The following is a 15,821-nucleotide window of genomic DNA, read 5'->3' on the forward strand; positions in this document are numbered from 1 at the left end:
TACAAACGCTTTGCGAGAAGTTAGTCGGCGGACCTCCAGTTATCGTCCATTTTAAGGTGTAAAAATAGTTTTAGGACACCCTGTATAACAAACATACAGGGTTAGTCAGTAGAAACGCACCAGCAGAAGTTGGCCGCAAGTAGCTGACACGGCAGCGTGGCCTCTTCAAAAAATGACATGTGACTGTGACCGATTGCCATAAGCGCAAACTGACAGTTCGCATACCAATAAGGGTTTTGAAATATTTCAATAGTTAGATTACTGAAATAATTAATTAATATTGTTATGACAAAATGTAATGTCAGTTAAGATTTATTTTCACAACAGATTTTTGTCCTATAATTTTTTGCTATAAAAACATTTCAATTAATTGATTTTTAAATTAATTGCAGCATTACATTGCAGAATTGTAGTTGTGATCATTACTTGGAAATATCAAAATTGTGAATATTTTAAACTTTATATCATTTTAATTGTAATCTGTTGTGAAGATAAATCTTAACTGATAATGCATTTTGTTATTACAATATTAATTAATTATTTCAGTAACCTAACTATTGAAATATTTCAATAACCTTATTGCTATGTGAACTGTCAGTTTGCGCTTATGGGAATCGGTCACAGCCACATGTCATTTTTTGAAGAGGCCACACTGCCGTTTCGGCCACTTGCGGCCAACTTCTGCTGGTGCGTTTCTACTGACTAACCCTGCATATCGTAACATGGTGGTACAACAAGAATGACTGAAAAATAAATAAACAGGACCTATCAGGAAATTTGTCGGAAATTCCTCGTCCCCACAACGCTTCCTAGCGATCTGATTTCTATGTAATAACAAAGGCAGTTCGGACTATTCGTTATAATAAATACACAATATGCACAGACCCAATTGGATACAAATGCGAATTCTTGTCACACGAGTAGTCATCAACTGGTCATTCAAAAATATTATAAGTTATTTTTATCTAACGGAGCCGTTTTAAGCATTTAATGTATCATTTATCCACTAATCTACCCAGTTCCTAAAAATTAAACATTTTACAATAGCCTAAACTAAAGTAAAATTAGAAATAAAATACCATAGTAAGTTATAATTCATGTCTAATTTTATTGCACCTATTCCACCTATTTTAAATTCCACCATGGAACTTGCTATACAAAGTCATTTGTGTCCAACTAGATGTGTGTGCAATCCTTTGAGGAGGAGGGGGGGGGCACTGCAATTGTACCCAACTAATATAGGAGCCCTTGCCCCCATGAGTATTACATTCGACCAGCCTATTATTTCCAAGAATCGAGCACCTTAATTATAGTAAACTTTCCTATATATCTTAGTGATTGTTTTGAACGTACTTACCTAAGATGGATACTCTGGACAGGAACTCTTCGTACATTTTGCGTTTCCTAATTGTTGATCCCATGAGAATTCTACGGTAGGAATCTCTATCTATACCCCATAATTTAACAGCAGTCTTTGCCCTGACAGTAGCGGCACGTGGAGTTCCATAGATCAACGCAAGTTCGCCGAAACTTCCACCTTCTCCAATCGTTGTTACTAATTCACTGTTAACGAATATTTCAACTTCTCCTTGATCGATAACATAAAAATTATCGCCTTCGTCACCTGTGAAAAAAAAAAAATATTTGTATAGGAATAAGGGAAATAAAATAACAGAGAATTCCAATGGGCTCACATTTAAAGTATTTTTTTTCCGTCCAAGAATTGTTTACTGGTCATGTACAGATTAATGATAATTAAAATTCGAAAAAATATCTTTTAATAATAAATGATGTATCTATATAAATACTGAAAAAAGATTGTATGAACATTGAACATGTACCTTATTTGACCTTGATCCGAGTTGTAGTCATTTTTATATTTCAAATTCTCAAAACAAATTAAGTTAGTGTAACTGAGTTCATGCAACAATTTATATGCAATGCTTGATATTTCATGTACGACCGTTTTAACTATTGTAATGTTACAAATCGACCAACTTCTCAGTACTCCTGTACTGAGAGCGCACTCATTCCAAACAAACAATAAAGACAGGCGGCTATTGTCAACAATTGTCGACAGATGAAAAACATCTCCTGAAAGTCAATCCGCAGAAAATAATATAAATAAAATCCGAAAGATAATTAGCGCTTCCCGCTAATCCAACTAGCATTCTAATTAATTAAATAATACATTTCAATTGAATTTAGATATTCATAAAGTACATCGACAATGAGCAGTAAGAAAGTAAGCGTGATTTAAATCCAAAAGAACAATGCACAGTAAACTCGTTATAAAGTGTTTGAGTTCGATTTATTCCCTCTCGGATAGAGCATAGTAATTACATGAAATCATTGTTAAGAATTTAGTCGGAGGTTCCGGCATATTAGCGATCGCTATTCCGCCGAGCCCATTATGTAAAGAAACATTTTTAAACTTCTGAGGAGAGCACTGCAATTTGCCTCAGAAGCTTTAGTTGACGCCATATTGATTTCGATCTATTATACTCGCCGTAAACTCATAAGGAGCGTACGAAATTGTGATATCGATAAACATTACATAATCTATAACTACTATCTCATACTGTTTTATGAGTCATTCCCGTTTGGCCTCTTGATAAGAGTGTTAAAGTTACCAACGAATTGTTATCTTAAAAGTAAACGATGTTGTCCGACAAATGGCGTCTTATTTTTGTTCTCGAGACAGAGTCCCCGAATCACGGGTCAAGTCAGTCAGAGCTGTCGAGAGCGTACGAGAATTGGCGGTTTTTCAGTTAATGAATAGTTCAGTAACTATTGTGCAGTTAAGTGAAAAGAGTATCTTCTGACGTCTCTAGAGGCCATTAATTAAATGTCTTTGAAGATTTTTAAGGCCATGACTCATATGAGCCTTTCAGCAGCCTAAGAATAAACTAAACGAAATTTTTAGGATCATGAAAAAACTGTCACAGCCCGGGTTCGAACCGGGAACTCCAGGGATCTAGCAGCTCTAACAGATCCGGGCAGTAGCAGAGTTTTTTCATGACCCCAAAAATTGCGTTTGGTTTATTCCTAGGCTGCTGAGAACTTCATATGAGTCCTAGCCTTAACAATTTCCAAAGAGATTTAATTAATGGCCTCTAGAGACGTGAGAAGATACTCTCCTCACTTAACTGCACAAAACGAAATGTCTTCGCAGTATTCTCGAGTCAAGAGACTCATTTCAGTCAAGTCTCGCGCCAAGTACAGGCAACCCGCCGCACATGGCACGGCCCGCTAAGACCGTTGTTACGTAGGCCGTAGTGGCTAGCGAGGCCTTTAAATTTGATAACAAAAATTTAGAAGTAACCAAAAAAAAAAGAAACGACCGGAGGTAACGTGAATAATGTTTGAGTGAATTCCGAGCGGTAAGAATGCACTCAATGGTGGGTTCGCTGCTCGTTTAAGGTGTTGAAACACGCCTTGCTATTCCAACGTGGGCAGATATTCTCTGAAATGTTGAGGATGGGTAAGAGATATTTAAAAACGCGAGTAAAATGTGAGTTTACCATATATTGTTACAACCAATTTAAAAGTTTTCTATTAATTGTCGTGTACAGTGTTTCTATTATGAGAAATATCGGATAACAAAACCTAACTGTGTGTGAGGTTAAGGCAAGATGAAATTTGGTGGAACAGAAATCTATCAAAACTATGCGATATTCGGAAAGAGTAGTCTATGCAGCTCTATTTTGCCCGGTAACCGATCCAGCTTGTTCCCTAGGGTATGTAATAACGAATCCGTACCTAGGCCAGATTGCGAATACTACACTGAATCTAATACTCTAACGGTTAGAGCCACGAGTGACAACGTGCAGTCCGATCTTTTACGCGTGAAATTGAATGATTTTCTGAGCGTCTGTGCCATGATTTTGGCTGCTTATATAGTCGATTTTTGCTGATGCTCTAGGTACGGTTAGGACGTTAGGAATGCACTCGGCTAACCAGCTGGGTAGGTGGCACGGGCAATGCACTGGGTAACGTGCTGAGTCTGCAATTATGCTTCTCGTCGGCTACGTTATTCTTCTGTTTAGGAATGAAGGTCGATATACGTAACACCGTTTACTCGAAGTATCTCTTACACCCGTCTTTCGACTCAAATATCTTATGAACGGCTGTATGCGAGTAAAAGTTATTGATACATCCACTATAGGAATCGAGGGTTCTGAATTAATTGCCATCAAAATCAACGAGACTGATGTACGAGATCAGGCCGTATTGAGATAGCGCGCGAGATAATTTTATTTTCGTTCCGTCGTTGTTGTCGTCGTTGCACGTCCATTCACTTTCTCACACGACGGATGGCCACGGCTGCTTTGCCTTCATTACCTATGTGTACTCTGGATAAAGTTGGTAATTTACGAATACACAACACAATTAACTGCATTTTGTACATGAAGCTACCGTTCACACCGAATATAAGGCTGCCTTCAAAATAATACAGAATTATTAAGTCTTTAGCTCATAAGAAAAGTATAACAGCCATTCATGTGGAGCTCGCGCGCGCGGGTATGTGCTTCCACATAGTTCTTCGTATTTCAGGTAACAGTTTTAGAGATATAGGATGTCCACGTGTTACTCTCCGTAGTTTCCTGTATCTAGGTGTCGATCGTGGTACTACAGTGTGTACAGAAAAGAACAGTACGAACGACGATTTGGTATTTTGCTCACATAATAGTATTCTCTCTGTTCTTCGCACGGCCTGTGGTACGTTAATAATCCAGCACACTCTCCTCTCTTACCACACGGCGTCAACAAGCAGGGCACCATTAATGATGCTTATATGCATTCAAGATTACATTTTCTTTTAAAATTTGCATATATTTTTATGCATTTCAAAAAAAAAATGGACTTACAAATTAAATTTATAGCCTTTAAACATTTTCAACAACGCAATATTGTTAGGCCCTACCTAGTGAAACTGCTAGGGCGTAGATATATCTAATTATGGGCTACCATTTAACGCTAGACGTATCTGTTTCCTGTGAAAGTAGGGGATGTAATGCCAACGAATGAGAGCGACGTGTAGGTATACAGATTGATGATTTATTGTACGTAAGATAGGTTGACTTACAATGGTTGGTAGGTTTGAAAGGGTTGATGTTGCACTTCACTGAGTTCATTCTGTGGCAATCCGTCGCCTGTTGTTACACTCGCGATAGATTAATAGAACGCTCACCGCGATGACTTCCCTGGCCCTCGGGTGGAAAGGCTTGCTCACAAGGATCCGAAGACACGTAAAATACTACCAGCGGAGGAACAAGCAAGACTCGATGATTTAGACGGTGACTCCTAGAGGAGTTCCGTCTGTTACCAGGATTCGCGAAAGACTACCTATTGGTTCCGAATACTATACGTGCCTTAGCTCCAATTTTGGGGATAATGCACCGCAATATTGATCCCCCAAAAAACACTTACGTGTAAAAAACTACGCCAAGTACAGGAGTGCTGTGTATTCCTCTAATAAAAAGTATTGATATCAGATTATGGAGGCCAAGTACATAAGTCACTACATGTTTGCCTATTATATGATCTAGCACTGGCCCATCATTTTAATTGTATTTTCAAAATTTCTTATAACATTTCACTACTCTCTTACATTACTACTGCTTCCCGTAGTTGATTATGATTTAATGGTCATTTAATAATTAATAAAACTTTAGGTGATTCCTTATCGAGTACTACTTGGCGGGTCCGTGCCAGGAATTCCAAAGTACTTACTTTCACACCGAATATAAGGCTGCCTTCAAAATAATACAGAATTATTAAGTCTTTAGCTCATAAGAAAAGTATAACAGCCATTCATGTGGAGCTCGCGCGCGCGGGTATGTGCTTCCACATAGTTCTTCGTATTTCAGGTAACAGTTTTAGAGATATAGGATGTCCACGTGTTACTCTCCGTAGTTTCCTGTATCTAGGTGTCGATCGTGGTACTACAGTGTGTACAGAAAAGAACAGTACGAACGACGATTTGGTATTTTGCTCACATAATAGTATTCTCTCTGTTCTTCGCACGGCCTGTGGTACGTTAATAATCCAGCACACTCTCCTCTCTTACCACACGGCGTCAACAAGCAGGGCACCATTAATGATGCTTATATGCATTCAAGATTACATTTTCTTTTAAAATTTGCATATATTTTTATGCATTTCAAAAAAAAAATGGACTTACAAATTAAATTTATAGCCTTTAAACATTTTCAACAACGCAATATTGTTAGGCCCTACCTAGTGAAACTGCTAGGGCGTAGATATATCTAATTATGGGCTACCATTTAACGCTAGACGTATCTGTTTCCTGTGAAAGTAGGGGATGTAATGCCAACGAATGAGAGCGACGTGTAGGTATACAGATTGATGATTTATTGTACGTAAGATAGGTTGACTTACAATGGTTGGTAGGTTTGAAAGGGTTGATGTTGCACTTCACTGAGTTCATTCTGTGGCAATCCGTCGCCTGTTGTTACACTCGCGATAGATTAATAGAACGCTCACCGCGATGACTTCCCTGGCCCTCGGGTGGAAAGGCTTGCTCACAAGGATCCGAAGACACGTAAAATACTACCAGCGGAGGAACAAGCAAGACTCGATGATTTAGACGGTGACTCCTAGAGGAGTTCCGTCTGTTACCAGGATTCGCGAAAGACTACCTATTGGTTCCGAATACTATACGTGCCTTAGCTCCAATTTTGGGGATAATGCACCGCAATATTGATCCCCCAAAAAACACTTACGTGTAAAAAACTACGCCAAGTACAGGACAGAAAAATATATTGCGTTGTCGGAAATGTTTAATGGCATAAATTTAATTTGTAAGTCCCTTTTTCTAGAAATGCATAAAGATATATACAAATTTTTAAAGAAAATATACTCTTCAATGCATATAAGCGTCGTTAATGGTGTCCAGCTTGTTGAAGCCGTGTGGTAAACGTAAGAGAGGAGAGTGTGCTGGATTATTTACGTACCTCAGGTGGTGCGAACATCAGAGAGGATACTATAGCTTGAGCGAAGCGCCAAATTTTGTTGCACACTTTTCTGGACTTCTACGTCCGACACCTAGATACAAGAAACTACGGAGCGGAACACCTGGACACCCTGAACTTCCACATCCGACACCTAGATACAGGAAACTACGGAGCGGAATACCTGCACACCCTGGACTTCCACATCCAGTACCTAGATACAAGAAACTACGGAGTGGAACACCTGAACAGCCTGAACTCCCACGTCTGAAACCTAGATGCAGGAAACTACGGAGCGGAACACTTGGACACCCTGGACTTCCATATCCAGTACCTAGATACAAGAAACTACGGAGCGGAACACTTGGACACCCTGGACTTCCATATCCAGTACCTAGATACAAGAAACTACGGAGCGGAACACTTGGACACCCTGGACTTCCATATCCAGTACCTAGATACAAGAAACTACGGAGAGGAACACCTGAACACCCTTAACTTCCACATCCGACATCTAGATACAGAAAACTACGGAGCGGAATACCTGGACACTCTGGACTTTCACATCCAGTACCTAGATACACGAAACTACGCAGCGAAACATCTGGACACCCTGGACTTTCACATCCAATACCTGGACACAGAAAACTACTGAGCGGAACACCTGGACAAATTGTCACCTAAAATACGAGGAACTATGCCGAAGCACATATATACATACACCCATATACGCGCGTTCCACACGAATGCTATTAAAAACTGAATAATTCTATACTGTTGTGAAAGCACCCTTATACTAACTGGAAATTCGGTATGAACGGTAGCTTCACGTATAAAGTGTATTTGATTGTGTTGTGTATTCGTAAATTACTAACACCATACAGAGTACAAATAGGTAAAGAAGGTAAAGCAGTCAGCGCCATCTGTCGTGTAAAAAATGCGATGGACGTGCGAAGACGACGACGATGACCACGACGACGACGACGACGACGACGACGACGACGATGTGAATACGTCCTGATCCTGTACACGAATCGTATTGAATTTGGTGGCAATCAATTCAGAACCCTTGATTCCTAGAATGAATGTATTAATAAATTTTTCTTACATAGAGCCGTTCATAAGGTATTTGAGTCGAATCACAGGTACAAGAGATGCTTCGAGTAAAGAGTCTCGGCGGGCCGTGCCCCGTACGGCGAGTTGCCTGTACTTGACGCGAGACTCGACCGAGTCTCTTGATGTTTAGAAATTAACTAATTTGTAACAGAACTAATTGATTCAAAGATACCTTATTAATTTTAAAACATGCCGGCTGAATTTCGAAAAATTTGGTAGGTTTCAGAAAATGCTGATATAAATTAGTTACTTGGTACATGAATTATAATTTTCCGAAATAGATATGTAGTGTGATATTGTATTAAAAAATCAGTACAGTACTTCTCAATACAGTACTTTATATTTCCTTTTTCTTCTTCATTCTAATATCACGTTGCTTGGTAATTTCTTTAAAAGTGTCGATCACATGTATTTCCTTCATGGATTTTTTCAATCCTTGAAACATAGTGCAACCCATATTGATCATTCTGAGAAACTTCTTGTATCTTGTATGCTCCTATACACTATTTAACACAAACGCAAAACACTAATAAATACTCAATTACCATCACGATACAAAAATCTGAATGTCACTATTATAATCTTTAGTATTCAAAACGAAAACTTAGAAGAACACAATATGTAACATCACCGCTGAAAAAGAACAATTTTTACATCTAATGGCAAATGCTGTAAGTAACAAACGGGCTTAAAAAGTGCCAAAATATTGCCGCGCATCATGTTTTTGTTCTAGAAAGAATTGTTGTTACAATTATAACAAAATATGGAATAGGAATGTAACACTTAGAATTGAATTATCGTTGCATATCGCCTTTGCACTATTTTCTACATATTAGTGTCGTAGTCTATGAGTAAATCAAACTTGTAACATAGGCCTGCAGTGAGCCATGCAAAATGTCTTACTGGTACGTCTAGAAAGCCACTACTCGTGAGCATTAGGATAGCTCCTTCGAAGTTCTAAAAATTGTTAGACAAGTGGGAAATTTTTCCACGAGATATTTACATATCTTGAGAACATATTTAACCTCTTAGGCACTATGCGCCACTATAGTGGCTTTCGCGGATGCGAAAAAATTATAATTTAATCATCAAACACTTCATTCCAATGTACTCGTGTAAAGAACAGCATTATCCGTCACACATTGCAGTGCCGTATCATTTACACGTATTTCGCGTTGAACTCTGCTGAACAGAGAAACAGCCCCGCGCAAAATTCAACCGTGTCTAAGAGGTTAAATAAATAAAAAATTAAATTTTTTTTTTTTCTCAAAACATTTGCATAGGCTCACCTTAAATAATTCAAAACCCTTAAAGACGCAACATCAGAAAGATAAATCATATCCATTTTTGTTTCATATCGTTAGCAATTGAATAAATACAATTTTCAATGAATCCGTCAAAGGAATTGTATCGATTCTAATAACGTTTAGTAATGGAATATCAAACCTTGTCGAATAATCTGTTCTCCAGGCAGGAACGTGACAGGAAACATAGCATCAAAAATGTCGCATCGTTCAGTTTCATCGAGGTGAGCAAATAAAACATTCTTCACAATTGCCTTGCTCAACGCAGCCATAGTCTTGTAATTCTTGGGTACAACTTTCTTGACATAACTTGTTGCATCCTCTTCTGATACGGGCTCTGCGGATATTCCTCCACGACGTCTGGGTATTTGTGGTCCTTGCTGACCCGCAGGAATATCTTCTGTGTCCTCGGGACTCGTTGCGTTCTGTTGCTTAGCATCGTGTGCTTGTTCCTTTAACAAACGTAAAAATAAACTAATTTTATAACACTCATCGCACAAATTACTTTCCATACAATTTGCAAAATAGCTTAAATCTCAACAGGTTGAAAGACGACAGTTGTAAGTTCCCCTCTTCATTATTCAGTTTACAAATGGATAACAAAATTTTCGCATATACATATAAAAATTGTTTACTCTGTTAAAATTATATAAAAATAAACTTTAAAGATGCATGTCGAATTATGTTAAATTGTGAAGATATATTTCTTCCTAAATTACATTACGCACAAAAAATGTAATATATAGTTTGTTTAATTATTAAAGATACATTACAAACAATTTTTGAATGTAAAATAAGAAAAGATTTCTATAAAACTAATTTTAAAAAAAAACTAAGGAATAAAAATAGATTTACATGAGGAAGAACGAATTAACATACACGTATTGATTTACAGTATTGAACACACTATATAAAAACCATAAGACCATTCTACGATACCATTGATGCATATAGTATATGTAGATATACATATACAGGGTGTCTCACCGAAAGTGCACACCTCGATTATCACCGTACAAATGAAGATACGGGAAAAAGGTTCAGATAAAAGTTGCATGGTTTCAAGGAGGTCGATTTTTTATCCAAATGATCTTTTTTATATTCATTTCATTTCGAGATACAGAACGTTACTTGTTTTTTAAATAGAACATCATTTTTGATCGGTATAAGAAAATGTAGCTCATTTTCTTCTGAACATTTTAAGACCTTGCAGACTAAAATCCACCCAACCATTTCCAAGTTATGGAGAAGTGATTTTATTAAACAATCTTCGGTTGCGAAATTCAGCGCGCAAACCCTGAATGCTCTAGCGGCGCTGCAACCGAAGATTGTTCAATAAATTCGTTTCTCAATAACTTGGAAATGGATGAATGTATTTTAGTCTGTGGTCTTAAAATGTTAATAAAAAATGTGCTACATTTTCTTATACCAACAGAAAATGATGTTCCTATTAAAAAATATATAACGTTCTGTATCGCCAAATGAAATAAATATTTAAAAAATCATTTGGATGAAAAATCAAACCCGTTGAAACCATACAACTTTTGTCTGAAAGTTTTCCCGTATCTTCATTAGTAACGGAAATAATCGAGGTGTGGACTTTCGGTGAAACAACCTATATATTATAAGCTACACAATTGTATTGTTTGCAATAACGATGGCTACGCTCACTGCAAAAGTATGAACGTAAGTAATGATAATATCAAGAAACTATAATTACTTGGCTCAAAGCAACCATTTAAGAATGCTAGACAGATGATCACGTACACTAAATGTAAATAATCTGTTTTACTTAACTCTTTAAACATCTACTACGTAATAATAATTATGCGTCATTTTTGCTAATATATGTTAAATATGCAAAAGGCATATGAATCCAATGAAGCATGTGTAGCTAATAAACTTGTAATTAAATTCTTGTACCTCGTCCATGTTCCTAATCTTCCAATCCAGAAATTCGGAGATTCGTTGACACGAGCGTCACTTTCTCAGGAATATTGAACCACAGTTACACAAAGTATAGTTTCTATAGCCCTAGAAAATGTATATTCTGCGCGGACACGATACCACGACAAAAACTTTCCGGTCAGCTATGTCCCTCGAGCAATAATTGCGTTAGAACCACCGTAAATCCAATTAATCGGATGATGGCTGGCGGCCGTTCGTTGTCGAGAAAGTAGTCAATAGCATTAATATTCCTTAATGTCAAGGTTTGAAACTGTTAACATTTTGTAACAAGTAGAATTGTTAGATATACCGTTAATAAATTGGTCTTATGTGTCCAGAATTATATTGGTGCGTTCAGAATTGGGCGTTTCGTGTAACTCCGATTGGCTAAAGTTGTTCTAGTTATATTCCGAGTATATTCTATATTTAGACGGCTAGCTCCCAAACTATCCCATCATCTTCCCTCACATCGGTATACATTTACCCAATTATCTAACTAGTCTACCTAACTGCCTAAGACTCTTCCTGAGCATTGTACACTTTCTCCTTTCGGTACCTGGCTTGAATTTGAAACCTGACACTCTTCGCGATACACATCAAACAGTTATAGCATTCAATGTGTACTTATAGATAGTATAAAATCTTTGTGCGAAAAAATCACAGCGATATCATCTCATTGAGTAAAAATAGCAGTTTTGAACTCCTGCTGACTTAGCATCGTTATGTAGAGTCCAAGTAAAGTGCAATAAAGTTCAGTGAAACGCCCGCATATAGACGTAATTTTATTGTGTACGTGGCAAAAAACAACTCAATTATAGTTTCATCGAGTTTCTTGACTCGACTAAAAATAATATAACAGTTATATCTACAGTATTCATAGCGAAAAAATTGCAGCATTATTGGCAATGTTGAAGATTCAATTCTTTACGAAAGAGACCGTTACTCCCTTGTTAAATTGATTCTACATGTCATTAAAACGATTATACCAAACTCGCTATTCCTTAATAGATGTGGCAGATATTTCATATTTGGAATATGTGATATCTGTAATTTTATTTCTCATATAAGGAAAATATATTAAACAATACAGACCTACTTATGAGAGTACAAAGCCTCTATCAAATTGTGGTTTGCCAATGATTCTGTAGTGGACCATGGATTTTTGATTGGAAATAATTATTATATGATATTATATTGTATTTCATTATATTTGTTATTACTTTGTTATATTTGTTCTTTACAAGTACTATAATACAATACTATCTGTCGAATGTATACAGACGGAACAATTCATAGTTTCGTTGAATGCAAGGTACTGAACGCTTGCCTATGACGGAACGACAGTTACTAATAATAGACCTCATTGAGTCACTCATGTTAACTATCTTAGGGCGTTCACTGTGACTACACACTTAAAACGTTTGAGTTAAAATTAATTCGACGATTTGTGGCAAAGTAAATACAAATTCTAGAAATTTTATAATATATTTAAAAAAAAATATTTACAAGTACCCAAGATATCTCTCCTCAATTTTGATGACACTTAATAGGTAAATAAAGTGCTTTGAGGCATGAAATGTGCAAAAAAATTAGCAGCCTATATTCTCTTAAGATCACTAGCAGCTGTTAGCGCGCTTTTAACGAAAAAGCCTATTCAGAACCGCTTTTAAGCATTTAAAAGTGCGCTATTAGGCGCCATCTTGGGACTAACAGCAACTTGTTCGGAAATGTGGGTAAGGGCATGTTTAAAGTGAAAGGTCACTCAAATATCATGGATGAGATGGAGGCTATTGATGCATAGGATATATAATTAATCATCATTAATGTCATATTTCACTTGTAGCACTTTTTACAATTCAAAATGTCAAAAATCATGTATCAATTGCGACAACAGTGTATTGCGCTGATTCATTATTTTACGTTGGTACCAATGCGACGTGGGAAGAAAGCTTGTTCGAACTGCTCTATCGCGTATCATTATCTGCATCGAACTTTCTCTCTCACTCTGTTCCAACCATGCTCTGTCCTATGGAAAGACACTTTCTGAACAGTGCCCAGCGATTTAGTATCCGTAGGTGAACGTTACGACGCTTGAATGTAACGTTCAGATACATTGAGAGGTTAGAGACCGTGGGTTAGACAGACGCAATCACTGCTAACCAACAAAATGCCAAGAACATAAAACGGTGGAAAGGCCGATTAATATCGGACGCGATGTGTAAAAAGCGATTAGCTCAAAGCGAGAATTATAAAAATCTAAATGAAACGAAAAGGGCCACAAGTGAAATCGATGCAAACTCGAAATTCGAGTCACAATAGGATAAACAAACTTTTTAAAAAAAAAATTCAACCGACTTCAAAAAACACAAAAAGTCACTACACTAAAAAGCGAAAAATAACAAAATACATCTTCAATCCAAAAGACACACACAACAATACACGTAATACTTTTTATTTATTTTTATCTTATTTCGTTTAGTATACACTATTATAATTACTTATTAATTAATCTATCTGCATTTATGATGTATGTATACAAAATAACGTTACAATTTTTGTCCAAACCTATTACCTATAATTAAAATAAAATATTATTATTGGTTTGAAGTCGGTGCCAAGCCAAATAGGTAGTAAGCAAATAGACTAATTGTAAGTCTGCTCCCGCCACATACCCACGCGAGCAGGCAGGCGTTGTCGACGTCAAGGTAGTAGGTAGATAGACTAAGTCCGCTCCCGCCACATTGCCACATGAGCAACCAGATGTTGTTGACGGTCGTCTCGAATGATTGAATTTTTGATGCCTTATTACGTAGTTGATAGATTTCTATAATTTGACTGTTGCACATAACTTTTTATAGGTAGATCTTTAATAAAAACAAAATATTTAGGTATATCATTAGATTTTTATTCCGATATTAATTTAAGCTGTTTATATCGTTGTTTTATTTTGTTTCGGGCTTGGCACCGACTACAAACCAATAATAATATTTTATTTTAATTATAGGTAATAGGTTTGGACAAGAATAATTCTTGTTGCAAAAAAGAATGTTTCAAGAAAATCAACGAGGAATACATACGAAAGCTTTACATCAAATTCTGGGAATCAGGTGATTGGTCACATCAAAGTGCTTTGTTGAGTTGTATGCTGCGAGAAAAGTCTAATGGCAGCGGCAATCTGACCCTATGGAAATATTATTTTCCATGCCAATATGGATATAATGAAGAAATCGTCGTTTGTCGTGATTTTTTATGCAAAGTACTAGACATTAAAAGAGGAAAATTTATAACAATTCAAAATAAAATGAAAAATGATGAAAGTCTCAGCGATAAGAGAGGAGGCAAAACACATTTTCAAAAACTCACCGATGATACAAAAAAACTAATACATGAACACTGTGAGAGTTTAGCGCACACTTAGTCTCACTACCGACGTGAACAAACATCGCTAAACTACTTTAAAGATTCTAGTTTGAATTTGTCGAAATTGTTTAAATTGTTTATACAGTTTTATAAGTCAAAGAACCCTAACAAAAAATGCCCCATCAAAGAATCAACTTACTGTAACTATTTTAACCATTTTGTAAATTTTACATTCCATATGCCAAGAACAGATATTTGCAATGATTGTTTTACTTATGAACAAATGAATGCGCGAGAGACCGATGAAGCACGTAAACATTATCAAAAAGTTAATAATTATAGAGAGATGAAAGACAAAATGTTGTCCGTGCCTGGAAACATCTTGCGCTGCGAGTTCGATTATGGTCAAAATCTTCCCCTTCCTAAGCTACCTGTATCGGCTCAATTCTACTTAAGACTGATGTGGCTTTTTATTTTCAACGTTCACGTATACCATTCCGATAGGAGTTATATGTTTACATACATGGAGGGTTTAGCCAATAAAGGAAGCAATTCAGTATGCAACATGATTTTAAATATTATAAAAAGAGAATTTGATTTACACTGCTACGACAGAATATTCTTATTTTCTTATGCGTGCGGCGGGCAAAACCGCAACCATATGATACTTATGTTTTTATCGTTGTTGTCCGAGTCGCTTCAAAATGAAATTATTTATTTATATCCTGTAAGAGGACATTCCTATTGCTAATGTGATAGGAACTTTGGCATGTATGGATCGGAAATAAAAAAAAACTGAAACCATAGAGACAGACGAAAAATACATAAAAATTATTGGAAGCGCGCGAAATCCACCGTTTACTGTATTAAAATGGGGTGATTTTGATATTTTGGATTACGAAACGCGTATAAAGAACGATTGTAAAGTTCCAAAAGGATTGCTTATAAGCAAAGCTGCAAAAATAGCTTATTTCCCAAACGGAGAAATTAATGTATTTAATAATTACGATGAAGAATTTAAGAGTTTTTTTATTCATAAATCAATAGCAGCCAAAAATATTTTTGAACAAAAATCAAAAGTTCCCGCGAAGCCTTCTGGAATAACAAACGAAAAACG

General features: G+C 36.6%; 1 protein-coding gene across 2 annotated transcripts in view; it reads right to left on the bottom strand.

Moving 5' to 3' along the window:
* Positions 1–1,357: 1,357 nt before the first annotated feature.
* Positions 1,358–15,821, bottom strand: part of LOC107271401 (cAMP-dependent protein kinase type I regulatory subunit) — a gene marked incomplete at its 3' end in the record, with an annotated part of 62,666 nt that continues 48,202 nt past the window's right edge. The window contains 3 exon segments of one of the 2 annotated variants that reach the window (XM_015747369.2): positions 1,358–1,624; positions 9,540–9,849; positions 11,321–11,630. In XM_015747369.2, coding sequence (XP_015602855.1) covers positions 1,358–1,624; positions 9,540–9,849; positions 11,321–11,329 — 586 coding nt within the window. 2 annotated transcript variants of the gene reach the window in all.

The sequence above is a fragment of the Cephus cinctus genome, unplaced genomic scaffold, assembly GCF_000341935.2.
Source record: "Cephus cinctus unplaced genomic scaffold, Ccin1 Ccin1_scaffold0946, whole genome shotgun sequence".
NCBI classification, from domain to species: Eukaryota; Metazoa; Arthropoda; class Insecta; order Hymenoptera; family Cephidae; genus Cephus; species Cephus cinctus.